General features: G+C 45.7%; 1 protein-coding gene, 2 long non-coding RNA genes, 1 other non-coding gene and 1 pseudogene across 6 annotated transcripts; 2 read left to right on the top strand and 3 right to left on the bottom strand.

The window, feature by feature from the left end:
- Positions 1-604: 604 nt before the first annotated feature.
- Positions 605-17243, bottom strand: LOC139034059 (uncharacterized). Its single transcript, XR_011486528.1, has 2 exons — positions 16952-17243; positions 605-2158 (listed from the first exon to the last, which is right to left on the bottom strand). It is a non-coding gene; the product is annotated as an uncharacterized lncRNA (long non-coding RNA).
- On the bottom strand, positions 3313-5344 carry LOC110142145 (uncharacterized). The gene is made up of 2 exons (XR_011486529.1): positions 4663-5344; positions 3313-4291 (listed from the first exon to the last, which is right to left on the bottom strand). It is a non-coding gene; the product is annotated as an uncharacterized lncRNA (long non-coding RNA).
- On the top strand, positions 9243-9347 carry LOC139034068 (U6 spliceosomal RNA). Its single transcript, XR_011486532.1, has one exon. It is a non-coding gene; the product is annotated as a U6 spliceosomal RNA (small nuclear RNA).
- LOC139034067 (U2 spliceosomal RNA) lies at positions 10248-10363 on the top strand (annotated as a pseudogene).
- A 2407-nt stretch (positions 17244-19650) lies between the features above and the next one.
- On the bottom strand, positions 19651-26691 carry WDR13 (WD repeat domain 13). 3 transcript variants are annotated; one of them, XM_020901233.2, is made up of 10 exons: positions 26574-26691; positions 26058-26137; positions 25150-25356; positions 24283-24392; positions 24034-24164; positions 23135-23442; positions 22280-22460; positions 21814-21955; positions 20347-20465; positions 19651-19924 (listed from the first exon to the last, which is right to left on the bottom strand). In XM_020901233.2, exons 1-10 carry the CDS (start codon positions 26674-26676, stop codon positions 19740-19742), a joined length of 1566 nt encoding a protein of 521 aa, XP_020756892.2. In that variant the 5' UTR covers positions 26677-26691; the 3' UTR covers positions 19651-19739. The 3 variants fall into 3 exon arrangements, with proteins under 3 accessions (XP_020756892.2, XP_020756895.1, XP_020756894.1); XM_020901236.2 differs by having other exon boundaries at positions 25150-25390; positions 26574-26653; XM_020901235.2 differs by lacking the exon at positions 26574-26691 and adding an exon at positions 26483-26567 and having other exon boundaries at positions 25150-25390.
- Positions 26692-27003: the final 312 nt, after the last annotated feature.

The raw sequence follows: 27003 nt of genomic DNA, 5'->3' as shown, positions 1-27003 counted from the left end.
TGAATGGATATTTGAAACTATTTAGGATTTCTTATTATTTTTTTAGATGAGAAAATGGTATTGAGGTTAGATTTTCTAAAGAGTCCTTATCTTTCAGATACACATACTGACCTATTGTACATTAAAAAATATGATGTCTGAGATTTGCTTCAAAATAATCTGAAGGGTACATAGTGGATGGGATATATAGATGATTGGCCATGAGCTTATGAATTTTGGAGCTAGATGGTGGTACAGAATGTTCATTTTGCTGTTCTCTAGACTTTTGTGTAAGTTTCTAATATGCCCTAATACAAAGTAAACATAAAATTATGGAAGGGCTGGAATTATGCCTTTTATAAGCACAGTGCCCTTAATTCAGATCTAGCTTTGAATACACTCTTAGCACATATTCTATTTATATAATTTGTATACATACAGCTTGTATGAAATGGGACTTAATAAAGTTGTAGATGGCCTAGTTTCATACAATCCTGAGTCATCTCACAATTTATGAGTCATTTCCCAAATCCATGACACCTACTTCTTGTTAAGGAAGTAGCAGTTCAACCCATGTTTAGCATTTCTTTTTGCTGGTAAACACATGCATGAATTCATGTGGTACTGCATTTTATATGTATTTAATACATGGAATTATTGTATGTACATGAGGTCTAGTAAATACAGTCAGAGGGTCTCAATATGCCCTGATCCATTTCATAGTGAATTGCATGTCCGAATCCTTTTTTCTGCCACTTGTGAGAAATGAAGCTTCTCTATCAGCAGTGTTAGCTGTTAGTGTTACTTAAAACCCTGCAATGACTCCCCACTAAATAAAGAACACATTCTGTCCTTTAACAGTAGGAATGCCTTCTTCTCTTACATCTACTTCTGGTTTCATCAGCTGTGGCCAAGCTGGCAGGAAGGTACTCAACACGCAGTGAAGAAGTCATTGTAACCTGGACCACAGCACCGAATGGGGCCCACTTCTTCCCAGGGAACAATGTGATTGACAGCCATTTCAAGGCTTCCAGAGCTGGGTTTGAAGCCTGTGCTGAAAAGATGTAGCACAGAAGGCCTGTGACTGCTGTCCTTAGGAAAGCCTGTTTGAAAATTTGGACATTGGTTAGTGTAAGAGACTGAATTGTGCCCCCACCCCAAATTCCTATGTTGCAGCCCTTCACCCAAAGTGATTGTATTTGGAGATAGGGCCTTTAAGGAGGTAATCAAGGTTAAATGAAGCCTTAGGGGTGGGGTCTCACCACCTAATGAGGCCATAAGGGTGGTGTCCTTAGATGAAGAGCAAGTTCAGTTCAGTTCAGTTCAGTTGCTCAGTCGTGTCCGACTCTTTGCGACCCCATGAACCGCAGCATGCCAGGCCTCCCTGTCCATCACCAACTCCCAGAGTCCACCCAAACCCATGTCCATTGTGTCGGTGATGCCATCCAACCATCTCATCCTCTGTCGTCCCCTTCTCCTCCTGCCCTCAATCTTTCCCAGCATCAGGGTCTTTTCCAATGAGTCAGCTCTCCGCATCAGGTGGCCAAAGTATTGGAGTTTCAGCTTCAACATCAGTCCCTTCAATGAACACCCAGGACTGATCTCCTTTAGGATGGACCGGTTGGATCTCCTTGCCGTCCCAAGAGACTCTCAAGAGTCTTCTCCAACACCACAGTTCAAAAGCATCAATTCTTCTGCGCTCAGTTTTCTTTATAGCCCAACTCTCACATCCATACATGACTACTGGAATTCCCATCTCTTTAAGAATTTTCCAGTTTGTTGTGATCCACATAGTCAAAGGCTTTAGCATAGTCAATGAAGCAGAAGCAGATGTTTTTTTCTGGAATTCCCTTGCTTTTTCTATGATCCAACAGATGTTGGCAGTTTGATCTCTGGTTCCTCTGTCTTTTCTAAATCCAGCTTGTACATCTGTCACTTTACTACTTGTATTGCTGCCAGCTCCTCAGATGCAGAATGCTTACTTTAGTCATCACTGTATTCTCAGTGCCTAGAAAAGAGTAGGGTCCCAGTGTCTGCTGAGTCATTGGTGGGGGTTGCTTAAAACAAAAGAAATTTTGGGAATTCCCTGGCTGTCCAGTGGTTAGATACCCATGCTTTCACTGCCAAGGGCCCAGGTTCAATTCCTGGTCGGAAACTAAGACCCACAAGCCATGCAGTGCTGTCAAAAAAAAAAGAAAAAAAAGAAAAAAGAGAAAAAAACCAGAAGTTATTTTATAGTTCTGGAAGTTAGAAGTCTGAAATCAAGGTGTTGGTGGCAGGGCCATGTTCCCTCTGAAGGCCCCAGGGGAGGGACCTTTCTTGCCTCTTTCAGCTTCTGGTGGGTTGCCAGCAATCCTTGGTGGCCCATAGCTTGCAGACTTATCACTCTAATTTCTGTATCCATTGTCACATGGCATTCTCCCCGTGTGTGTATTTCTGTGCCTCTTCTCATCAGGATGCCAGTGACTGTAGTCAGGGCTTGCCCTAATCTAGGATGACCTCATCTTAACTCACATCTTAATTACTCCTGCAAAGACTGATTTCCAAATAAGGTCACATTCACAGGTTAAGACTTGAATAAACTTGGGTGGGCAGGGGAACACAATTCAACCCACAACACCTTGTTTCAGCTATATCAGGATGCCTCACTGGTCAATGCTAATGATTACTGACAATAATTTCTAATTTTCCCTGAGTACTTGCCATATTGTGGGCACTTGGCTAAGTACTTAATGTGCATTATTGCATATGATTCTCTCCCTCCACCATAGACACTATTATTATACCCATTTAATTGATAAGGAAACTGAGGCCTGGTGAGGTGAAGCAACTTGTCGAGTTTCTCATTCAGTTAGTGGTAGATTATAATTTCCAAAATTATGGAAATTATACAGGTGGTAGACTATAATTTTAAAAATTATGAAAATCATACAGATTTCTCCAGACCACCTTACCTTTCTCCTGAGAAACCTGTGAGCAGGTCAAGAAGCAACAGTTAGAACTGGACATGGACTGGTTCAAAATTGAGAAAGGAATACATCAAGGCTGTATATTATCACTCTGCTTATTTAACTTATATGCAGAGTACATCATGCAAAATGCTGGGCTGGATGAAGCATGAGCTGGAATCAAGATTGCCTGGAAAAATATCAATAACCTCAGATATGCAGATGACACTACCCTTATGGCAGAAAGCGAAGAGGAACTAAAGAGCCTCTTGATGAAGGTGAAAGAGGAGAGTGAAAAACCTGGCTTAAAACTCAACATTCAAAAAACTAAGATCATGGCATCCAGTCCCATCACTTCATGGCAAATAGATGGGGAAACAATGGAAACAGTGACAGACTTTATTTTCTTGGGCTCCAAAATCACTGCAGATGGTGACTGCAGCCATGAAATTAAAAGACACTTGCTCCTTGGAAGAAAAGCTATGACCAACATAGACAGTGTATTAAAAAGCAGAGACATTACTTTACAGACAAAGGTCATTATTGTTAAACTATGGTTTTTCCAATACTCATGTATGCAATGTGAGAATTGGACCATAAAGAAGGCCGAGCATCAAACAATTGATGCTTTTGAACTGTGGTGTTGGAGACTTTTGAGAGTCCCTTGGACTGCAAGGAGATCAAACCAGTCAATCCAATCCTGAAGGAAGTCAACCCTGAATATTCATTGGAAGGGCTGATGCTGAAGCTGAAGCTCCAATACTTTGGCCACCTGATGTGAAGGGCCAACTCATTAGAAAAGACCCTGATGCTGGGAAAGATAGAAGGCAGGAGGAGAAGGGGGATGGCAGAGGATGAGATGGTTGGATGGCATCACTGACTCAATGGACATGAGTTTGAGTAAACTCTGAGAGACAGTGAAGGATAAGGGAACCTGGCATGCTGCAGTCCATGGAGTTGCAAAGAGTCAGACAAGACTGAGCAACTGAACAGCAACAACATAATTTCCGAAAATGGTCGCAGCAACATTTCTGGCCCCACGTGCCTTTCCAGAACCTTGTCGCTCCCCATCAAGAAGCAGAACCTTTTTCTTCTTCTGAACCTGGGCAGAACTTTGTGACTGACTCAATGAATAGGTTATAGGGGAAGTGACACTATGTAACTTCCAAAACTGGTCATGAAAGGTACAACTTCCACCCGCCTCTCTCTGAGTCCTTGGCCTTGGAACCCAGCCATCATGCTGTGAGGAAGCCGAAAGCAACCACATGGAGAGGCCTGGGCTACAACCAGCATCAACGTCCATCCATGTGAGTATAGGAGCCTTCAGATGACCCGGGCACTGGTCTTCAAGTCTCCAGCTGGGGCTGCAGACAAAGAGGAGCAGAGACAAGCCATCATCACTGATGTAACCCTATGGGGCTGTCCCAGAGCTCTGTGGCCAGTCCTAGGGTGGGGGGTTGGGGGACAGGGCCTGGCGAGTAGATTGTTCCTGCTGGCTAGTGTGGCATTTCTTTCATAGGATCTTATGAGTCCAGGAGAGTAGAATGGTGGCAACAGGCTGATTTGGGGTGACTTTCAGTTATGTTGTTTATAGGCCAAGTTCAAGGCTCCAGGCCTGAACATTCAGTGCCAGCCCTTGTGCTTGAGCTGCATGTGTATCAGCTCTCACCATGACTTTTTCATGCCTCCAGCCTAGGGCACCTAAAGATACAGAGGTGGTGGCAGGTGCCTTTACCTAGTATAGTGTCCAGAGCAATCATTGCCTCCACAGGCTCTGCACCAGGTATCAGGCAGTTCTCTGGGCCATGTCCACTCTCTCTAGGAACTTTCAAGACAATTGCCCCACAACTCCAGTCAGGTCTCTTGGCTCATCAATGTGGTGACATCATGCTCCTCCAGGTGGGTCTCAAGCCCTGCCAGATGAAGAAAATGGCAACCCACTCTAGTATTCTTACTGGAAAATTCCATGGGCAGAGAAGACTGGAGGTTTACAGTCCATGGGGTGGCAAGATGAAGAATGGACATTCTTTAAAACAAAAACAAAAACAAAAACTTCCCTGATGATTGAGTGGTTAAGGGTCCACCTGCCAGTGCAGCTCACACAGGTTTGATCCCTGGTCCAGGAACTAAGATCCCACATGCCATGGGGCAGCTAAGCCCGTGTGCCACAACTACTGAGCCTATGCACTCTAGAGTCTGTGCTCTGGAAGAAGAGAAGCCACTGCAATGAGAACCCTGCACACAACTAGAAAGTAAACTCCACTTGCTACAACTACAGAAAGCCCACTCCTAGCAATGAAGACCCAGTGTGGCCATAAATAAATAAAATTATTTTTAAATGAAATTTATGTATTTATTATTATTATATATTATTTTTATTTATTTATTTTAGGTCATGCCATGTGGCATGGGGGAATCTTAGTTCCCCAACCGGAGATTGAAGCTGTCCATGCCCTGTGCATTGAGAGTGTGGAATCCTAACCACTGGACTGCCAGTGGACTGCCAGTGGCACTCTCCCTCTGTTCAGGGGAGTCCAAGAACAGACATTCTTTCTACAGCTGAGACTTCTCACTCTGCCATGGGCACCATGCTTTCCTCCACCCCAGTGAGGATGTGTTGAAGGTAGGGGTGCAGTCAAGTTTGCAATAGATCTCATTCTAGGAATGCAGTGATCATTGTTTAAAGAGTTAAAGAAAAGACATGGCTAGAAGTTTTCTTATTCTACATTTATGATATAAAATTCCAAACAGAAAATTTAACATGACCAGAAAATGAAGTATTTTTGTTCACATTTCCCCATGTACTCTGTGTAAGGTTTGCTGTTGTAGGTCTTATCAGCAAAACACAGAAGTATGAGGAATCATTGGAGGCCAGGATTTATGGGCAGCCCAATGGATGATGCGATGTCCCAAGTAAGATGTAACCAGCACTAAATAAATGGTATTAGGAAACTGCAGAGGCAAGAGCTCTACATTTTCCAGTACAAACAGATTCTAAAGAGCCATGGTATTGTGAGTAATAATGGCGTTGCCACCATCTTGTGGTAGGAGATGAAATTAGCCAGGAATGGCACTGTGAGAAAATAGAAAATATATATTGTTCCTACCCCCGATTCCTGACACAGAGCTCCTGAACACCTTGTAAATTCCTACATGACAAGAGCACTAGCAGCCATGTATCAACATGAATCAGCCATAGTTATACATGTTGATGTATGGCAGAAACCAATGCAACATTGTAAAGCAATTATCTTCCAATTAAAAATAAAAAACAGAAACAGAGCACTAGCAACATCTTTTATTCTACTGAGTGACTCTAGGTAGATCTGGATGGCTCCTGGATGGGGGCTGGTCACCAGAAAGACCACACCATAGTTAGAAGCTTGAAATTTTCAGCTGCACCTTCCGTCCTTCAGAGAGGGGAAAGGGCTGAAAATGAAGTTAATAATTGATCATGCCTACGTGAGGAAACCTCCATAAAATTTCAATAGCATCAAGTTCTGGGAGCTTCCCGGCGGGTGAACCATCCACATACAAGGAGGGTGCTATACCCCAGTGTCACAGGGACAGAAGTTCCTGCACTAAGTAGTCTCCCAGACCTCACGCTAGGTTATCTCTTCATCTGACTGTTCATCTGTATCCTTTATTATGTCCTTTAATAAACTGGTAAACATAAGTGTTCCCCAGAGTTCTGTGAGTTGCTCTAGCAAATTAATCTAACTTGAAGAGGAGGTCGTGGGAACCTCTGATTAGCAACCAAATCAGACAGAATTTGTGGGTAACCTGGGGACCTACTACTTGCAATTGGCAGCTGGGGTGGGGTGAGGGGCAGTCTCGTGGGGCTGAGCCCTTAACCTCTGGGATCTGATGCGTTCTCCAGGTAGATAGTGTTGGAATTGAGTTAAATTATAGGACACCCAGCTGGTGTCATAGAGAATTGCTTGATGTGGGGGAAAAAACCCCACACATCTTGTGTTAGAGGTGTTGTGAGTGTTCTGTGTGAGTAGTATAGGAGACACATTGGAAAGAGAAACACAGAAGGAGGTGGAAAACTTGGTTTTTCCCTACATGGAAGGTGAAGGATGTTTTTTTTTTTTTCCTTTTTAGGCACATTTGACAAAAAAGAACATAAAGAACATAAGGAGATGGCTCCTGGACCTGAAGAGGAAGATGGAGACTGGAAATACAAAGATTATTCAGGTGTATTGACTATACAATAAACAGATACCTAAATATCTCTTTTTGAGAACTTACTGTAGAGCACAGGGAACTCTATTCAGTGCCTCATTGTGACCTAAATGGGAAAGAAATTTTAAAAAGAGGGGCTCTGTGTATATGTAAGGCTGATTCACTTTGCTGTACAGTAGTGTAAAGCAACTATATTCCAATAAAAATACCTCTTCTCTACACTTTTTTCTAAATCCTCATCAATAAATCATAATACCACATATGGACCCAAGATTTTCAATACACTTTTAATTCAAACTATTCATATAGATGGAGACATTGCAAAAATATTTGTCTGTGGCCCCAAATACCTTAGAGGCAATGTGGTAGGCAGCCTCTGAGATGGTCCCCAATGATCCCTGCTTCCTGGGGCTCATGCACTTATATCATCTCTTCCCCTTGAGCGTGGCCTAGATTTCCAGAGTCACTTCTAACAAGCAGAACTAGGCGAAATGATGAGGTAGTACCTCCGAGGTTAGTTTATAAAAAGACTGCAGCTTCTGTTAGGTACACTCTCTCCTGCTGGCTTCCACTGTCCCTGCTGCCACCCATTGCCTTTCCCTCCCTCAGCTGGAGCCCAGCCAATTATATGAAGAAGTACAGGCTATCCCGTGAAGGCAACGTGTAGGAGAGAGGCCTCGGAGGGGCTAGCTGCAAGAGGCACAAACTAACACACCAGATACACTGTGTGGTCTCTTGCCCAACCTCCATTCATTCATCCACAGAGGCCCCCAAATTGTCAGATCATAAAGGCAAATTCCCAATCATTGCTGCCACCGATGGACAATAACTTGGTTACAATAAGCCCAAAACAAACATTTAACAGCCAGCGGGGCAGGCAGTATGGCCTGGCCTTGACTGTCTATTTTTCTTTTCATCCCTGCAAGGAGCAGGGCGATATGCGGTAAAACTTTCTTTTTCCTGCACTATTGTTATTGACTGCCGCTGGAATAGCCTTCCTATAATGCTACACTTATCTCTGTGTTTTCCTTCTCAAGAACCCACAGTGGCTCCCTCCCTCCTGTAATCACATGGATTCAGCTGATCATTTCCTCCTCTTCTGTGCCAGCCAGCCATCTGTCCAAATATGCATTGAGGCCGCAGCGCTCACCAGGCATCACAATCATCAAAAGCAAGGCCAGGGGTGACCTCTGCTCTGAGTCTGCATCGCTGCATGGGTTTTAGGGGTCACTGGGAAGGCTGTTTTCCTGAGGGCAGAGGTTTTATCTGTTTTGTTTCTTGTTAAATCCTGCTGCAGTGCCTTGCACGGTGTAAAGGCTCAGGTAGTACATGTCAAAAGAATGAATGAACTGACTCCCTAACCCTCAGCTGGGTCCAGAGGAAACTGACCCACAGAGTGGAGAGGTGACTGGCTCAGGACCATGGATTAAAAACCTGGGGCCCCACTCACTCACCCAGCGGCTACCTGTTTCTTTCCCAGCCCTCTCCCTGTACCACCAAGACCCCCTTTCAAGGAAGCCCTGGCTGCAGTTGTCAGCTCCGCAGGGTGGGCCTCAGGTGATGAAAGCCACCTCCCTGAGGTCAATCCATGCCTGGGCCAGCCCACATCTGATGACCCATCAAGGCCGAGACATAAACCCCCATGGTTTCCTCCTGACAGGGGTCACTTTGATGGGCAGCCCTGGCTCCAGAGCTCCTCTTTGGGACCACCCAGCCTCTGTAGGGCCTTCATCACAGATCAACTGGCCCTTCCCCTGATCCCACTTTCTCCTGCTTCCCTGCACAGGAATGAATTCCCTAATAAACATGTTATACCCCAAACTCCATCTCAAATTCTTCTTTCAGAGAACCTCCCTTCTGACACGGACTATTCTCCAATGGCCCAATAAAATGCCCCAGTGATCCCAGGGTCCTTAACACTGCCTCCAGTTCTACACCAGTTTGGGGGAAACAGGTGAATAGAATAGCTACCTCGTTTATCAACTAAATGGAGATGTCTAACTAGTTGAAAAAGTCAATGTATTTAAAGCTCACCTGAGAATACTGGAGGCACATGATGCAAAACAAAAGGTGCAGAAAATGATGGTGTGTACTTCACTGGTGCTGAGTTGTATTAAACTCAGTCCAGTGCTCGCTTCAGCAGCACATATACTAAAATTGGAACGATACAGAAGATTAGCATGGCCCCTGCGCAAGGATGACATGCAAATTCGTGAAGCGTTCCATATTTTTATGAAACTCTTCTGACTTCATTAAAAGAGAACTTTGCCTTAAAATAAATAAATAAATAAATAAACTCAGTCCAACACAAGAAGGCAGGTGGGATGGAGCGTGAAAACACAGGGATGGCTTTTATTCAGAACACATCTCCATGTGGTTCTGATGGAACTGAAAAAAACCTAAAAGCCCAAGGGAACAGCAGATGGACTGCACTTTTCTGGATCTGGGAAATCAGTCTTCCGAGAGCTCCTGAAACATGTAACATGCTGTGTAGCTCAAGAATCGTGTCAAACAGGTTATTTTAGCTTAAGACACGCTTAACAATGAGGAGTAGAAAGCAATGATACTTGATGCTTGAATAATCTCTCTGATGCAAGAATGAATAAGACAAGATCAATCCTGTCAGGAAACTAGAGCATCACCCGGGACAGGTGGGGGAAACAGCCTCAGAGAATTCAGCCCAAACTTCATTTAGGGTGGTAGGAGGACCCTGATGTCTTCGTTTTTAGAACTGAGTGCTAATTTCTAATCACTATTGCATCATGGTCTGAGAATATGGTCATTGAAAGTTATTTTTTTAAATAACTTGAGGGCTTCTTGTGGTTCATTAATAGAGTAGTGCACATCTTTTTTATTCAGACGAGGTTGTGAGGTAGAATTTGACCACGAGTGACTTCTCATTTTGAATAAAACCTGAAAATGGACCTGGAGTGGGGGATGTTCATAGATACAGAGAGCAGATTGGTGGTTGCCAGAGGTGGGGTGGGGGCAAAATGGGTGAAGGGAGTCAAAAGGTACAAACTTCCAGTTATAAAACAAATAAGGGGATATAATGTATCACATGGTGACTATAATACTGTAATATAATAATACTGTTAATAATACTGCGTTGCATATTTGAAAGTACTCTTAATCGCTTCTCGGCCTTTTGGCTAAGATCAAGTGTAGTATCTGTTCTTATCAGTTTAATATCTGATACGTCCTCTATCCGAGGACAATATATTAAATGTTACAGCATACTAACACATATATATGGAATTTAGAAAGATGGTAATGATAACCCTATATGAAAAACAGAAAAAGAGACACAGATATACAGAACAGACTTTTGGACTCTGGGAAAAGGCAAGGGTGGGATGTTTTGAGAGAACAGCATCGAAACGTGTATATCATCTATGGTGAAACAGATCACCAGCCCAGGTTGGATGCATGAGACAAGTGCTCGGGCCTGGTGCACTGGGAAGACCCAGAGGGATCGGGTAGAGAGGGAGGTGGGAGGGGGGATCGGGATGGGGAATACATGTAAATCCATGGCTGATTCATGTCAATGTATGACAAAACCCACTACAATATTGTAAAGTAATTAGCCTCCAACTAATAAAAATAAATGAAAAAAAATAATAAATAAAAAAAAAGAAAGTACTCTTAAAAGTTCTCATCACAAAAGAAAAATTATAACTATATATGGTGATGGATGTTTACTAGACTTGTGTGATCACTTCACAATATATACAAGTATCAAATCTTAATGTTTTATTATATTTACATCTGAAACTAATATAGTATGTCAAGTATACCTCAATTGAAATTTTAAAAGAACATAGGACTTCCCTGGTGGTCCAGTGGTTGAGAATCTGCCTTGCAGTACCCGGGACTTGGGTTTAGCTCCTGTTTGGAAAACTAAGATCCCATATGCCATGGGGCCACTAAGCCACAATGAAAGATCCCACATGACATAACAAAAATTCCCCTGTGCCACAACTAAGACTGACACAACCAAATGAATAATAAATACGTATTCTTTTTTTAAAAAATGGGCCTAGAGTAGTCAAGAACTAATATGAATGTTAGACATTATACCTGTGGCCACTCATATTCACTGCAAGAGAGAACACCAAGGCCATGAGAGTACCCTTCTTTAAGTCCAGAGGTGAGGAAAACAGGTAGACCACTTCCTCTATTTTGCTGCATTTTCCACTAAACCTAACTGCAGGCCTATTTCATTTTTAAATGTCTAGCATGAAGACTGTTCAACTTAATCCAGCCATATGGAAAAGTTGACAAGGATTCAATTGGCTGTCTTCTAGTTCTTTAGCTGACAGTCTGGTCTGTTATATGGACTATAAAGACTCGTGACTACTATATTTTCAATCTTGATCATGCTCTAGATCAATAAAAAGGGTCATTTTTGACTGCTTAATGATGTTTTCCTTAATTTTACCTTGAATTTATATTGCAACTACTATTTTCTCTGTCTTTACTTTTCTCATACATTTTTGCTTAGTTAAAAAAAATCTTTCTGAATTATTTTGATATAGACATTATTTGATTTTTGAATTTTTACTCAATCTGTGTGCCCAATCTGTATGCCCTTGTCACTTAATGTATGGAATTTAATCCATTAATATTTATCCTCAGAATTTTAGTTCCGTGTTGTTTTATGTTTTCAGTATTTTTTATGCCTTTCTGGTATTTCCTTCTTGGTTTACCTTTTGTTACAGAATCATTTCTGTTTTTCAAGTGATGGTAAATTTCTCTCTCCTGTTTTTAATTCAACTTATGATTATCTCTAAGTCTTTTTAGAAAAATACTTTGTTGAATCTACCTTTATCTAATTATCCACAACAGAAGTGAAGGATATCTATTCATTTCTTCTCTCCTCTGTGAATGGAGTGTGATCGCTCCTGTGGTCATACAGACATGCATTTGAATGCTCCGAGTCACACAGATTGGGTACAGGCACATCTGGGGTAACAGCTGGGATGCAGAGTCCCATGAGTCACACACAGAGTAATTTAGAAACAGGTCAGACAGACTGAGTATAGTCACTCCTGTATAACACAGACTGTGGTATGAACACTTCTGGAGTCATATAGACTAGGGTATTGATATGCTCAGGTCAAAAAGGCTAGATGTGGACACTCCCGGGTACATATATCCTGAGGTAGGGACGTCCTGCAGTCACAGACTGGGGTGTTGACACTTTGGGGGTCTACAGACTGGAGTTTGGACACTTGTGTTCATTAAGACTGTGCTATGGAGACTCCTTGGCTCACACACAGTCAGGTATGCATGATGGGAGTGTCCATATTCCAGCCTGTGACTTCACTAGAATCTACATTTAGCTCTGTGAATGGTTTGGTCCACATTGCAATCTCCCACCCCATTATATCTGATTGTAGCCTGTATTTCACCAGTAGTAACCACTTTGAAGTCCTTATAAGTTCAGTAGTTTTTATCCCCAGTATTTGAATTCAGACAAGAAGGCCACTAATGCTAGAGTATTTACCATAAGTCCTGGTTTGAAGTTTTACCAAAGGGGCACAGATGGTGAAAGACATAACAATAATCCAGGTTCAAGGTCAGAAAATAGGGCATGGATGATAGACTAATTACATGCCAGGGTCTGTGCTCTAAAACAAGAGTGTTGATGGTAAAATGATTAACTGTGTTTAAAGTCAGGCCAGAGGGTCAATAACAGTAGTTTCCTTATCAGAGGCCCCAGTGGAAGGCAACACCACCAGAGGGGAATTGACAGTGGAAGAATTAACAGGGACTGTGGTTCAAAGTCAGATAAGAGGAGCGTTGATGGTAGAAGAGTTAACACACAGGGTTCAATAATAATAGACCAGAAAAACCACTGATGGTGGAATAAAGAGACCCAGATTTAGGGTCAGATAAGAGAAGCTATTTTTTTTAACTAGCTAACAATCATTCTGTTTGATTATATAGACAGAGCGGTGTTGATGTTAGAATAGTTAGCAAATGCTTGAATTCAGACTAGACAGGCATTAACAGTTAACAGAGGCCCTGGTTTAGGGTCAGTCCAGAGAAACAGAGATGGAGACAACATAATAAATATCTGGGTTTGAGGTCAGTCAAGAGGGGAATTCTAAAATAGTTCACAGAGCCTGGGGTTTGAATTCAGATTCCAGGAACACTGATATTGGAAGAAATAACTGTACCAGTTCAATGACAGACTCACGGGGCAGTCACCAGAAGATCAGGTTTGAGGTCAAGTCAGAGGGGAGTTAAATGGTGGCGCATGTAACAGAGGTTTGAGGATAGGCCTGGTATGGAGGGATTTAAATGGCTGTGTTGGATAGTTAGACAGTAGATCATTGAATCTGGAAGAGTAAACATTAGACAGGTGGGAGAGCAAGGATAGTAGAAAAGTTTGATTAGGAAGCAGGATGATATTGAAGATGGGATGACAATAAAACAGGCCCTGTTTTGAGAACAGACCAGGACACTGTCATAGAAGTTAATAGTGGACCATGTCCAAGGTCAGACTAATGGAGCATTGTGACTTATGTTAAAATGGCCTGGGTTCAAAGTCAGATCAGAGAGGTTGAAGGTTGAATAGTTCAAAAGAAGCCCAGGTACAACCAAGGTAGGAGTCTTAGATGAAGAATTAATAAGACGTCTGGATTTGATTTGATACCAGAAGGACCTTTCAGTTAGAATATAAAGGCCTAGGTTCAGGTCATGTCAGAGGAGCAGTGATGGCAGGATACTTAACAGACACTTCGTTAAGGTGGACCAGAAGGGCACTGATGGTGGAACTGTTAATAGAGGAGGTCAAACCAGAGAGGCTGGCATCTTAAAACAGTACAAAATTAGATCAGAGGAATTCATGTTGGAATAGTTAGCAGAATTCTCCACTCACAGTCAGACCAGAGGGCTGATGATGGTCGAATAGTTTATAGAAGTCAGGGTAGCAGCAGAATAACAAAAGCTCTGGGATTTGGTTGAATGTGAAGCCTATCATGTAGGATTAGTTAAGAAATTCTCATGTGGTATCAAATATGGTCTTGATGCCATGAGAGCCAGCAAAGTCTGAATTTGAGGTCATACCAGAAATGCCTTGATAATTCTAGAGTTCAAAAAGGCCCAGTCAGAGCAGAAAGCAAGGGATGGTGGGATATTAACTAGAGGGCTACATTCAAGTTTGAACCAAAGAACAGTCGGCAGAATTTCATTTCAAAATTAAGACCAGAGGGGTACTGATGATGGCGTGGTTAAGAGTTCCAGATCTGATGTCAAATCAGAGGCACAGTGATGATGGACAAGTTAACAGAGGCCCAGGTTTGACTAAGTTTATTTTTTATTATTTGTTCTTTAATTTCCCCTTAGATTGTAAGTCAAGAAAATCATGAAGATGAATTTAAAACAGAATGTCAACTCTGTTACTTCAAAATTTCACAAGGAGAAAACCCCCCAAGTCATGTATAACAACATCTATGATCAGTCATCTTGAATCCAGATGTAATAAAGAACATGAAAAATGTGAAGAAACGAAGGTGTTAGAGGAAAATGAGGTTCCCCCAAATGATGTTGAGGTTGATTAATCTTAGTTGAATCTGAGCATCTTTTTGGTGCTCCATACTATGCAGGAAAGAGCTAGCAGCAGGCCTGGAAAAGCCTGCTTCAATAGGGGTCCTTGGCTGGCATCTGGAAACTTCTGGGAAATTTCCACCACCCTCTTAACTGATAATAGTGATTTGATGTGCCTGAACTATTCACCCAAGCACTGCGGTTTATGCTAAATAGCTGCATTCTTTCAGGGAGTCTGGAAGTTGGGTATGTGCTAGGCAAGAGGGTACCTATGTGACCAGCCCCCAGTAGAAACCATGGATGCTTCCCTGGTTGATAACGTTTCACATGTGCTATCACACCTGAGGGAATTAAGGGTGTCCTGTGAGGCTTTGCTGAAAGACACCTTGGAGGCTTGTGCCTCGTCTCCTCTGGATTTGACCCCTGTGTGCCATTTCCCTTTGCTGACTGTGCTCTGTATATTTTTGCTGTAAAATCATAGCCGTGCATACAACCATATGCTGAGACTGAGAATCCTTCTAGCAAATCACTGATTCTGTGAACAGTCCAGCTCTCTGGACTATCACCACTATCTCATCACCATTTACTCTTAAGGTCTGTCAGATGGAACTACCAGGTACAAATGCTTCTGGCTGCAAGTAACCACACTGTCTGGTAACAGTGGCTTGGATGAACAAGAGGTTACTTTCCTCCATCTATAGGACTGCTGGTGTTAGTTCAACAGCTCAACTATGTTGGGCCAGGCTGGGGTCTCTGTGACTCTGTGGACTGAGCCTGAGGTCTCAAGGTGGTAGCTACACTTCCCATTGATGCATCTGGAGCCGGCAGCCTATGAAGCTAGTGGGAAGGGAGCAACTGGAGCAAAAGCCTCCTTGATATTATGGAACTTTGACATTTTCCGGGTGACTCAGGTCATTGACAAGGGATTTGGGTTATCTGTCTCCCTGCCTACACCCCAGAGTTTCTCTCCTCATTCAGTGCTCAGTAGCTCAGTCATGTCCAACTCTTTGTGACCACATGGACTGTAGCCTGCCTGCCAAACTCCTCTGTCCACGGAATTTTCCAGGCAAGAATATACTCAGGGCTCCTCTCAAATACTGAACATTACTCTGTGGTCTCTGAGCTATTCCAGGTCCTGAATTTGGGCCCTGGGTGGGCTTGGGAGGAGGTGGGAGTGGCTTGGGGTTTCTCTGAGGTGGAGAGAGATTACTCATCCCCTTCCTCCCACAACAGGAGCCATCATCTCAGCCTTGGGGTCCATGGTTGCTCTGCACTGCCTTGGCGCTCTCAGCATCTCTGCTCCCTACTTGCAGAAAACAACCAATGCAACAACAGGTATGGGGCTCACGGAGTGGCTGCCCCAAAGGTGGGGGGAGCCTAGGAACCTCAGCCTCTCTGAGGAGCAGGCGGAGTCCTGCAGACTAAAGGATGAAACCTCTGTGGTAGAAGCCAACATTCCCTACCTTAGCCCCTCTGCTGCTACCACCCCATCACTGCTTGCCTCAACTAATGCAGGGTCTCCTGACTGGTCCCCCTGCTCCTGCTCCCCTCCTTCAGTCTGTTTTCTCCACAGTGCCCAGGGGGATCCTCTCATAATGAAGTCAGACCATGCCCCTACTGTGTTCAAAATCTTCTGGGAACTCACCCCTCACTCAGCAAAAAAGTTCAAGTCTTCACGGTGGCTCCTAAAGCCCTCCAGCATTGGACCTGTCCAACCTTATCTCCTACCAAAACTTGATCCAGCTATACTGGCTTCTATGATGGTCCTTCTGGCAAACTCCAGCCTTGGCACATTTGCACTGCCTTTTCTAAACCTATAATATTCTTCTCCCTCACACACAGTGGCTCTCTCACTTCATTCAGGTATTTGTATAAATTTCACACTGTCAGAGACTCCAGGCTTCCCAGGTGGCTCAGTGGGTAAAGAATCCACCTGCAATGCAGGAGACACAGGAGATGCAGGTTCAATCCCTGGGTCGGGAAGATCCCCTGGAGGAAGGCATGGCAACCAACTCCAGTATTCTTGCCTGGAGAATCCCATGGACAGAGGAGCCTGGAGGACTACAGTCCATAGGGTTGCAAAGAGTTGGACACAACTGAAACAACTGAGCATGCACAGAGACCCCAGATAGCCAAAGCAATCTTAAGAAAGAAAAATGGAGTTGAATTAGGCTCCTGACTTCAAACTACACTACAAAGCTACAGTAATCAAAACATTATGGTACTGGCACAAAAAAACAATCAATGGAACAGGACAGAATGTCTAGAAATAAACTTACATGCCTATGGTCAATTAATCCATGACAAAGGAGGCAAGAATAGACAATGGAGGAAAGACAGTCTCTTCAGTAAGTGCTGCTGGAAAAACTGGTCAGCTACATGTAAATGGATGAAATTAGAACATCCCCTGAAACCATATACAAAAATAAATTCAAAATGGATTAAAACCTAAATGTAAGACCAGATACTATAAAACTCTTAGAGGAAAACATAGGCAGAACACTCTTTGACATAAATTGCAGCAATATCTTTTTGGATCCACCTCCTAGAGTAATGAAAATAAAAATAAACAAATGGGACCTAATTAAACTTAAAAGCTTTTGCACAGCAAAGGAAACCATAAACAAAACAAAAAGACAACCCACAGAATGGGAGAAAATATTTGCAAATGATGTGACCAACAAGGGATTCATCTCCAAAATATACAAACAGTTCATGTGGCTCAATATCAAAACAACAAACAACCCTTGGGATCTCCCTGGGGGTCCAGAGGTTCCACACTTCTCTTGCAGGGGGCATGGGTTCAATCCCTGGTTAAAGAACTAAGATCTAGCATACTGTGTGATGCAGCCAAACAAAAAACAAACAGGCAAAAATGAGCAGACGATCTAAATAGACATTTCCCCAAAAAAGACATACAGATGGCCAACAAACACATGAAAAGATGCTGAACATCACTAATTATTAGTGAAATGCAATTCAAAACTACAATGAGGTATCGCTCACTGGTCAGAATGGCTATTATCAAAATTCTACAAACAATAAATGGTGGAGAGGATGTGGCAAAAAGAGAAACCCCCCTACACTGTTGGTGGGAATGTAAATTGGTACAGCCACTATGGAGAACAATATGGAGATTCCTTAAAAAACTAAAAATAGAGCTACCATATGATCCAGCAATCCCACTCCTGGGCATATATCCAGAGAAAAACATAATTTGAAAAGATACATGCACCCCAGTGTTCACTGTAGCACTATTTACAATAGCCAAGACATGGAAGCAATCTAAATGTCCATCAACAGAGGAATGGATAAAGATGTGATACACAGAGTTTCCCTGGTGGTCCAGCGGTTAACAGTTCACCCTGCAATGCAGAGACACCAGTTCAATCCCTGCTCAGGGAAGATCCCACATGCCACAGAGTAACTGAGCCCTTATGCCACAACTACCAAGCCCACACTCTAGAACCCATGAGCCACAATTACTGAGCTCACATGCTGCAATTACAGAAGCCCAGGTACCTAGAGCCCATGCTCTGCAACAAGACAGAAGCCACCACAATGAGAAGCCTGCACACCACAACAAAGAGTAACCCCTACTTGCTCCAACTAAAGAAAACCAGTCTGCAGCAATGAAGACCCCCATAGCCAAAAAATAAAATAAATCTTTAAAAATAAGATGTGATACATATATACAATGGAATATTACTCAACCATAAAAAAGAATGAAATAATGCCATCTGCAGCAACATGGATGGACCTAGAGATTATCATACTAAGTGAAGTCAGACAGAGAAAGATAAATATCATATGATATCACTTATTTGCAGGATCTAAAAAGAACACAAATGAATTTATTAACAAAATAGAAACAGACTAATAGACTTGGAAAAGAAACTTATGGTTACCAAAAGAAAAGGTGGGAAGAAGGAATATTAATAAATTAGGAGTTTAGAATTAACATACATATACTTCTATACATAAAACAGATAACCAACAAAGACCTACTGTACAGCACAGGGAACTGCTACTCAATATTCTGTAATAACCTATATGGAAAAGAATCTGAAAAAGAATAGATACATGTATATATATAACTGAATCACTCTGCTGTACACCTAAAACTAACACAACATTGTACATCAACTATACTCCAATATAAAATAAAATATAAAAAAATAAATAAGGGTTTCCCTGGTGGCTCAGGGGTCAAGAATCTGCCTGCCAATGCAGGAGACACTGGTTCGATCCCTGGTCCAGGAAGATCCCCCATGCCGTGGAGCAACTAAGCCCATGGGCCACAACTAATGATCCAGTGCTCTAGAGCCCGGGAGCCACCACTACTGAGCCCATGTGCTACAAATACTGAAGACTGTGCCACAAGAGAAACCACATCAATGAGAAGTCTGCACACTGCAAATGAAGAGTAGCTCCTGCTCACCGCAACTAAAGAAAAGCCCACACAGCAACGAAGACCCAGCATAGCCAAAAATAAATAAAATTATTTTATAAAATACATAAAAAATAAATTTTACATGGTCAGGAACATCTGTGATCATGATACCAAAAAGAGCCTAATCCTCCCCACCCTCTTGCAACTCTATCCCCTATCCTTTCTCCTCACAACACTCAACTTTAGCTCACCCATTATATATTTTTGTTTATTATCTACCTGACTCCACTAGAATGTAAGCCTCACAAGGGCAGCGATTTTTGTTAGTTTAGGTCACAGCTGTACCCTCAGTGCCTAGAATAGTTACTGGCATACAGTAGGTGCTTGATAATGTCCATCCAATGCATCACTGTGTAAAACACGTTAAGTAGTGCCTCTGACATGGCAGATGTTCATAAATGGTTGTTGAATGAATGAATGAATCAATGTATGAAGGCATGAATGAGGCGGTGAACCTCACCCCATCTTGGGTCCTAGAGCTGCCCTATCCCCCATCTCACCCCCTGCAGAACTGGAAGCCAGCCATCGGCACAATCACAGGAACTTTATTTACAAATACAAGACTGGGGCAGGAGGTGGGTGGGAAGGTGAACGGTAGCAAGGCTGGAAGTCTCCTACTTCTGCTCCCGCCTCCAGACGATAACCATGCCACTAGCGTCGCTTGAAGCCAGCAGGCTCTCATCACAGTTAAAGCTGACATCCAGCACGGGCGCACTGTGGCCCTGCAGCTTGTTGACGGCGGCCTTGGCTGCCCGCTCCACATCAAAGAAATGCACGCACATGTCCTCACTGCCAGTCACTGCCCAGATGAAAGGAGAGACCATCAGGAGGTATCGCAGGAGGCAGTGGGGTGCCCTGCATGTGGAGTCTCTGAGGTGTCTGAGGTGTTGACGGATTTATGTCCAAGGTGTGAGGTCCCAGGGCTGGGGGCCCTGTAGTATACCAGCCCTAGATGGGAGGTCACCTAGCTGTGTTGGTTCTGTGTCCAGAGTGTGAGGTCTCTGTGTCCTTTGTTGGTGGGGGTGAGGAGGGGTCTGTGTCTCAGGCTATGAGGTTTCTGGGCTGTTTGGGGGTCTGTGTTCAAAGTGTGAGGTTGCTGGGAGTTTTTGAAGCCCAGGAAGTCAGGGCATTGGGGTATCCTGATATTTGAGCCAGAACAGCACCATCCCTGGTCCCCACTCCTCCCTGGCCACCCAGACACCCCAATCCCATGGGACTCACCCACACAGGCCCCCTGGCGGAAGGACATGAGAGGGCAGAAGATACTGCGCACAGGGTGTGAGCTCTGCTCAATGGGGAAGCTTCTCTTCAGCTGCAGGGTCCCCTCATTGTCCACCACTCTGAATGGAGGAGAAGACTGGGTCAGGGGGGCAGCATTAGCACCGGGGGAAACAAATGGTGGGCTAGCCTGTGTCCCCACCGCCACACCCAAGCTCCTTTCAAGGTTCATGAAATCTAGTTTTGAGACCACTGTATAAACGTATAAAGCATGGGCTAGAGTGCAATAGTGACCATTTGGAAGCTGTATCTGTTGATATATGTGGGAAACCTCTTCTGTTTAACTCACTAGTTCCTTTCTCTAAGGATCCCTAAGAGATCCTGGAGTTAGGACATGCACAAAGAGAGGAAACGGCTGACCAAACTACAGGACCCCTGCACTGTGGAACACCATGTGGCCATTCAAAGGAACGGACCCGAGCTACTCCAGGGAGTCTGGGGCATTTCCACAGCAGTTTGGTAAGGAAAGCTTTCTGGCATACAGCCCAGGCTGCAAACTGCATTAAGGTGACATAATTGTGTGGAGATAGTAAAACTCCCTGTTTCAAAAAGAAAAAAAAAAAAGGGAGGAAAGAAAGCATGCCACTGCTCTAAGGGCATGCTAAGTCACTTCAGTCGTGTCCAACTCTTTGTGACCCCATGAATTAGTAGCCTGCCAGGCTCCTCTGTCCATGGGATTCTCCAGGCAAGAATACTGGAGTGTGGAGAAAGAAATGGCAACCCACTCCAGTATTCTTGCCTGGAGAATCCCCATGGACAGAGGAGCCTGGCGGGCTACAGTCCATGGGGTCGCAAAGAGTCAGACATGACTGAACACAAATCTTAAATACTAATCTATAATTATTTGCAATCAAGATGGTTTTGTTTCTTTCCTATTAGAAATAAAGCTACTATAAATATAAAAAAAAAAAGAATACTGGAGTGGGTTGCCATGCCCTCCTCCAGGGGGGTCTTCCCAACCCAGGGATCGAACCCATGTCTCTTCTTACATCTCCTGTACTGGCAGGTGGGTTCTTTACCACTAGTGTCACCTGGGAAGCTCTAAGGGGGCTCTAATCCATTTTATGGCTCAGTTTGCTCATCTATAAAATAGATATGATAATAGCACCCACCTTATAGGGTTTTTGTGAGGATTAAATGAGGTGATATGTATAAGGTGCTTTGAACACAGCCTGGTCCCAGTAATTGCTATGAACATGCTGGCTACTGCTATTACTATTACTTCTTCTATTGCATTACTGCTCCTATTGATGTTGCTGTTATCATATTATTAGGAGACCAGATCTCCACCCTCAAGGGAGTTAATCTCCACCCTCCACACCTCAGTCTGCTGGGAAGAGAAAGCTCTCATGCCAGTCTGACAGAGGGGACAGGCTCCCCACCTCCAGGTGGCACAGAAAGGAGACCCACCTGTAGAGCAGCAGCTTGTTGAGGCAAGCATTGATGAGTAGTGAGGGGTCCCGGGCCTCACGGCTGACCCAGGAGCGGGCAGAGATGCTGGTCACGGGGCTGCCCTCGTGCACCACCAGTCGCTTGGCTTTGGTCAGCTTCCCTGTGGCAGCAGAGAGGAGGCAGAGGTGAGTGCTAGGGCTGTGCACCAGGAGGGTGGGAGTACAAGCACCCAGATACAGGCCAGGGGCCTGCCTGTGCGTGCTAAGTTGCTTCAGCTGTGTCCAACTCTTTGCGACCCTATGGGCTGTAGCCTGCCAGGCTCCTCTGTCCATGGAATTCTCCAGGCAAGAATACTAGAGTGGGTTGCCATGCCCTCCTCCAGGGGCTCTTCCCAACCCAGGGATCGAACCTGCATCTCCTGCAGCTCCTGCATTGCAGGATTCTTTACCACTGAGCCACCAGGAAAGTCCGGGAGCCTGCCTACCTGTGGCCATGTCAAAGAGGAAGGAGAAAACACTGCCGCGGTCATCACCCGCCCAGAGAAGTCGGCCAGGGGCATCAAAAGACAGAGCGAGGACACGGCCCGTCAGCTTGCTGGAACCACCCTTCACTTTCTTGCCCGTGGAGATGTTCATGACATGCACATTGTGCTTGGCATTCCCCACCTGTGGGTGAAACCCACATACCATCACCCTGCTCCCAGCTAGTCCTCCTTCCTTGAGGCTGCAGTTGATGGGACTGGCTGATCCCTTATGCGCTTTCATTATAGGAGGGTGGGTCGGGAGACTGCAAAGTGACCCAGGCTGGTAATCCTCCCCAGCTGGTTCCTCTTGCAATTTGACCAGAACAGACAGCTGCTCCCAGAACTAAAGGGAACTGTCTGGTCTTTCTTGGAGTCTTCGACTAGTCTAGGACAGAGGATCCCAGAGCACGGACTCACGGGGCCAACTCCCCCTACTCCCTGCTCAGGGCTGGGCCAGACTTTTCATTTCCTTCCCCTGCCCTCTGACTCTCCATCCAGGTCAGACCACCAAAGAGCTGCCACTGAGACAAGGTTTCCAACCAGTAACCTTGCTCCCCAGCCAGCAACCCCTGCAGCTGGAAAATGGTAGGACTACTGCTGATGGGGCCGTGACCCTACCCACAGACTGCCCCATCCCCACAGTGAGCCCACCCCAGTCCAAGAACTGAGACCCCAGTCCTGCCTTGTTTCCCTCTGAACCTGGCCAAAGGAGGATGGAGGTGATGGACTAGAGGGGACTCCTTATCCTCATTCCCTGAGACACGCCCTCCCGGCTTGGCATCCCTCCCTTGGCGAGGGGGCGCCCTGGAGCCTGACCACAGTAAGGTTGTTGTTGACCGGCTGGAAGGTGCAGCAGAGCAGTTCGGCGCCGTCAGGGTCAGGGATCTCCCGGATGCAGCGGCCATCCTCAGAGGCCCAGATGCGCATGGTGGCATCAAGGGAGGTGGACACAAGGATGTCATTGGAGAGAGACCAGGCAAAGTCGGAGACCCCGCGGGTGTGGCCCCGCAGCACTCGGAGCACGGTGGGCGGGGCAGGTACCAGCTGGCACAGTGAGATGCTGCCATCAAGTGAGCAACAGGCCAGGCGGTGCCGGTCATCATTGGCGAAGCGCACCCTGGGGACTGCAAGGCCAAGGAGCCATTTGGGAGAGTCAGCATGCTCACCAAGTGCTTTCATTTATGGAAGCTTCTGACCTGTAAGCTAGGGCCAAGATCCACTGCACCAGGCACAGTGGCCTCAGCAAAGGGCTTTCCTTGGCTGAGAAAGAGAGCGGGAACCTGAAAGGCCCTCTGCCAAAAACTCCCTAAATCTTGGCAGGTACCTTATGGACTGTAAATGCTTTCTGTAGTGTGAAATGGCTTCCACATCTCAGTTAGCACTTTCTAATTACCAAGGTCTTGGCAGTTTGCAAAACCCACTCTGCCCTTTGCAAAGGGATTTCTCTGCAGCAGAGGCTTTAAGCGCCTTCAAGTGACTCTCGACGCCAGAAGCCAAGTGCTCTTTTAAGCCGCTCAGTTCTTTTATGGTAAATAAAGTAACCAAGGCTTTGCAGATCACTTTGCAGAGGGCTTTTAGGTTTATGGAAAGTTTGATGTATGGGAACCGTCCCATTAGAGGTGGACCCAAGACTCTGCATTCCAGAAAAGGAGGCACTGGGTTGCTGTCAGTTTGGGCAAATGCATGGTGATGGGACCCGCCATCCACTGGCTCACCTGCCTCATCCACGTGCTGGTCAAAAACATGGTACATGCCCGCAAAGGCATAGTTCTCGCTCAGCGATGTGTCCCCAGCCATGGCTCGACTTGCTTCTGCCGCTGAGGTGGGCACCACGCTGCCTGGGGGCCTAGGCCCCAGTAGGAGTGAGGAGTAAGAGAAGGGAGGTACTAGCGTGTGGCCTTTCATTGTCCCGTGGCCCCTCCCCTCCTCACAAACCTCTTCTTTGAGCTGACCCTGGTGCATACCTGTCCTCATAGACAGCACGGTTCATCTGTGCTTGCAGTTGGTAGGAGCCACGGCTGACAGAGCGGCGGTGCCCACGGGCCCCCAGGGCCCGAGGATCATCTTCGAAGTCCTGGCAACAGAGGGTCAGAGTGGGCACACCTTGCAAACAGCCTTCAAGAACCTATAAGATCTAGAGTCTTCAAAATATATCCAGAACCATGGGAACTTCCTGGCGGTCCAGTGGTTAAGACCACACTTCCACTGCAGGGCATGGGTTCAATCCCTGGTTGGAGAACTAAGACCCCACATGCCAGAACCAGATTCCTTCTCACCCCTTCCAAAGCCACCACTGCTGGCACTACTGTGGTGGCCTCTGCATTAGTTCCCTTGCTCTTGCCCCGCTCAGCAGATACTCAACAAATGTTCTTTGAACAAAGAATGAACACTTTTCCACCAGAAAACCACTTGATTTAGTTTCTTGCCTCATTCAAGTCTCAGCTCAATTATCACCTCCTCAGAGAGGCCTTCCCTGATCATCTCCATTAGAAACAGCTTTTTTCTGTCCCCCACACCAGTCCCGTTTCATTCCCCAAGTCTGCTTTATTTTTCCACATCAGCACTTCTCACTACAAGCTGTGGTAGTTATTCACTTGTTTACCTGCTTTGCTACGTTTAGTGACCTATTTATTTCATTTATTGCCTGTTAATCAACCTATCTATCTTATTTGTATTTGTTGATTTATATCACACATTGTCTCTTTTTGCCTCCTGCTCATCCTAAGAGCCTAGAACAGTGCCTGGCACATAGCAGGTGCTTGACAAGTCTGTTGAATGAATAAATATGGAGGCAGGTAGTAAACACAGCAGGTGCATGGGGAGGAGCTCACCTCCATGCGGTCAAGGGTAGTGCGGCTGCTGCGGACGATGCTGTTGCTATAGGCACGAGCACTGCCTGGCTCAGAGAGGGGCCCGTAACGCTGGCCCAGCAGCTGCCCACGCAGCCTCAGGTACTGCCGACGCAATGCTGGAGGGTGCCCAGCTTTGGCATTCTCTCGCAGTAGCTGGCTGCGCCGTCGGATATATTGCGTCCGAAACTGTGGAAACGTTGGTGTGCGGTACGCGTTGTACCTGCGATGGCAGGAGGCAAGGCGGGCAGCAGGCACAGGACAGAGGGAGTCAATCAACTCAAGGGATAGGGAAGAAGAATGAGGTGTGTGTCAGGATGGCAAGTGATCAGAAGTGGTGATGAGGGTCTCTCTGGTGCTGTAATGAGGGTGAGTCCACAATAGTAATGGGCATGGCAAGAAGGTCCATGTGGGTACAATGGAGGCAGTCTGCAATTTTGCTGGAAGTGGTATGGGGTGACCGAGTCAGTGTAGACAATGGTAGAGGCCAATCTGACATGGTGTGGGAGTTAGTGTGTGCAATGGTGGGGGTCAGTATGGGATGGCGACGGGGTCAGACTGGGGAAATGACGGTGGTAAGAGAAGTCTGGAGGCAAAAGTGGGAACAGGATGTCACCAGCCTGGGCTCTATCACCCCCTCCCAAGGCTCTAATACCAGACGCTCTGCGCATGCCCACATGTGACTGCATTCTCCTAGCATGCTCTTTAACGACCCTCTCTGGCCAGTCATTCTCTCGGCGGGCAAGCCCCACACGCTACTACTGCACATGCTCACCTCCGGCAAGCCCACTCAGCCGCAAAAGGCAAGTTCTCTGCCCAGCCTCATTTATTGCCACTGCGCATGCACCACAGTAACTTCCGCTCTCACGAGCTCCAACCCCACGCCTCACCTCGCGTCTACTGCTAAGACCTGCTGCCACACCGCGGCCATTCCCTGGCCTCCTCTTCCGGCGTGTCCGCCCGCGGGAGCCTGCAGGACAAGGGCCTGGAATGTCAGCGTCTCAAGTGAAGAGATCTAGTTCCGCCCCTTCCGCCAGGCGATCGTTGCCATAGACACAGAGTCCCTCCAGTCCACGAAGTCGCGAAATCCCACCCGGCTGTTAACATGGTCACCACCCTAGTCCTGCCCTTCCCAGGCAGCGCCCGGGTGACTCATAGCGGCGATTCAGATCTGACCCCACCCTTCCCGGTCACCATAGCAACGCCCCTCCCCCCACCTAGTAATCCTTGTCGGCAATCCCCAATCATCTTGCCCCCTCCCACCCCACGCATTCCCTTCCAGGGTCCATGAGCAGGACCCGGGATCAGGGACCACCTCCGGGGCTGCCTCCCGCTCTTGAGGCTCCCGGGGCGGCCCTGAAACCAGTGTCACCCTTCTCTCCTCTCTCTCTCTCTCTCTCTCTCACAGGCTCCAGCAAGATGGCCGCCTGCTGCCAGGAAGAGCCGCCGAGCGTGGAGCAAGTCGATAGGAATCCTCCCCAGGGCGTGGGAGAAACCACGCAGGCGCATTAAGGAACAGGCACTTTTGGCACAAGGATGGAGGCTCCACCCTTTTAAGGTCTATTCACCCCCAGTCCCTAATGGCATTTAGGTACACAAGAACAACGTCCAGGGAGGACCGGGGCAGGGCAAGTATGCCAATTACCCACTAAAAATCAGAAATACTACTTTTAAAAAAGACTTTCTTTTGAAAAGAGTGGCATAAGCTGCTTTTCAGCAGTAAAATCTTCACCAAGCAAGATTAGAAGTGCAGAATAAAAAATAGTCACCCATGCAGAGGCCCCTAGAAAGTTCTCCAATTCTTAGGTGACTGATGGGCCTTCAGACATGCCCAGA

This window comes from Odocoileus virginianus, unplaced genomic scaffold, assembly GCF_023699985.2.
Source record: "Odocoileus virginianus isolate 20LAN1187 ecotype Illinois unplaced genomic scaffold, Ovbor_1.2 Unplaced_Contig_22, whole genome shotgun sequence".
Classification (NCBI taxonomy): Eukaryota; Metazoa; Chordata; class Mammalia; order Artiodactyla; family Cervidae; genus Odocoileus; species Odocoileus virginianus.
Note: the sequence above shows the minus strand (reverse complement) of the source record. Positions and strands in the feature narration are given on the sequence as shown.

What these genes read in the sequence shown, in the direction of transcription:
- WDR13 (XM_020901233.2), bottom strand. Translation starts at nt 26,676, where the DNA reads ATGCGCCTGCGTGGTTTCTCCCACGCCCTGGGGAGGATTCCTATCGAC. An exon ending in CCAGCACGTGGATGAGGCAG is followed by an intron (nt 23,443 to 24,033) that starts GTGAGCCAGTGG and finishes TTGGCCTTGCAG; the next exon opens with TCCCCAGGGTGCGCTTCGCC. An exon ending in TCAACAACAACCTTACTGTG is followed by an intron (nt 22,461 to 23,134) that starts GTCAGGCTCCAG and finishes TTTCACCCACAG; the next exon opens with GTGGGGAATGCCAAGCACAA.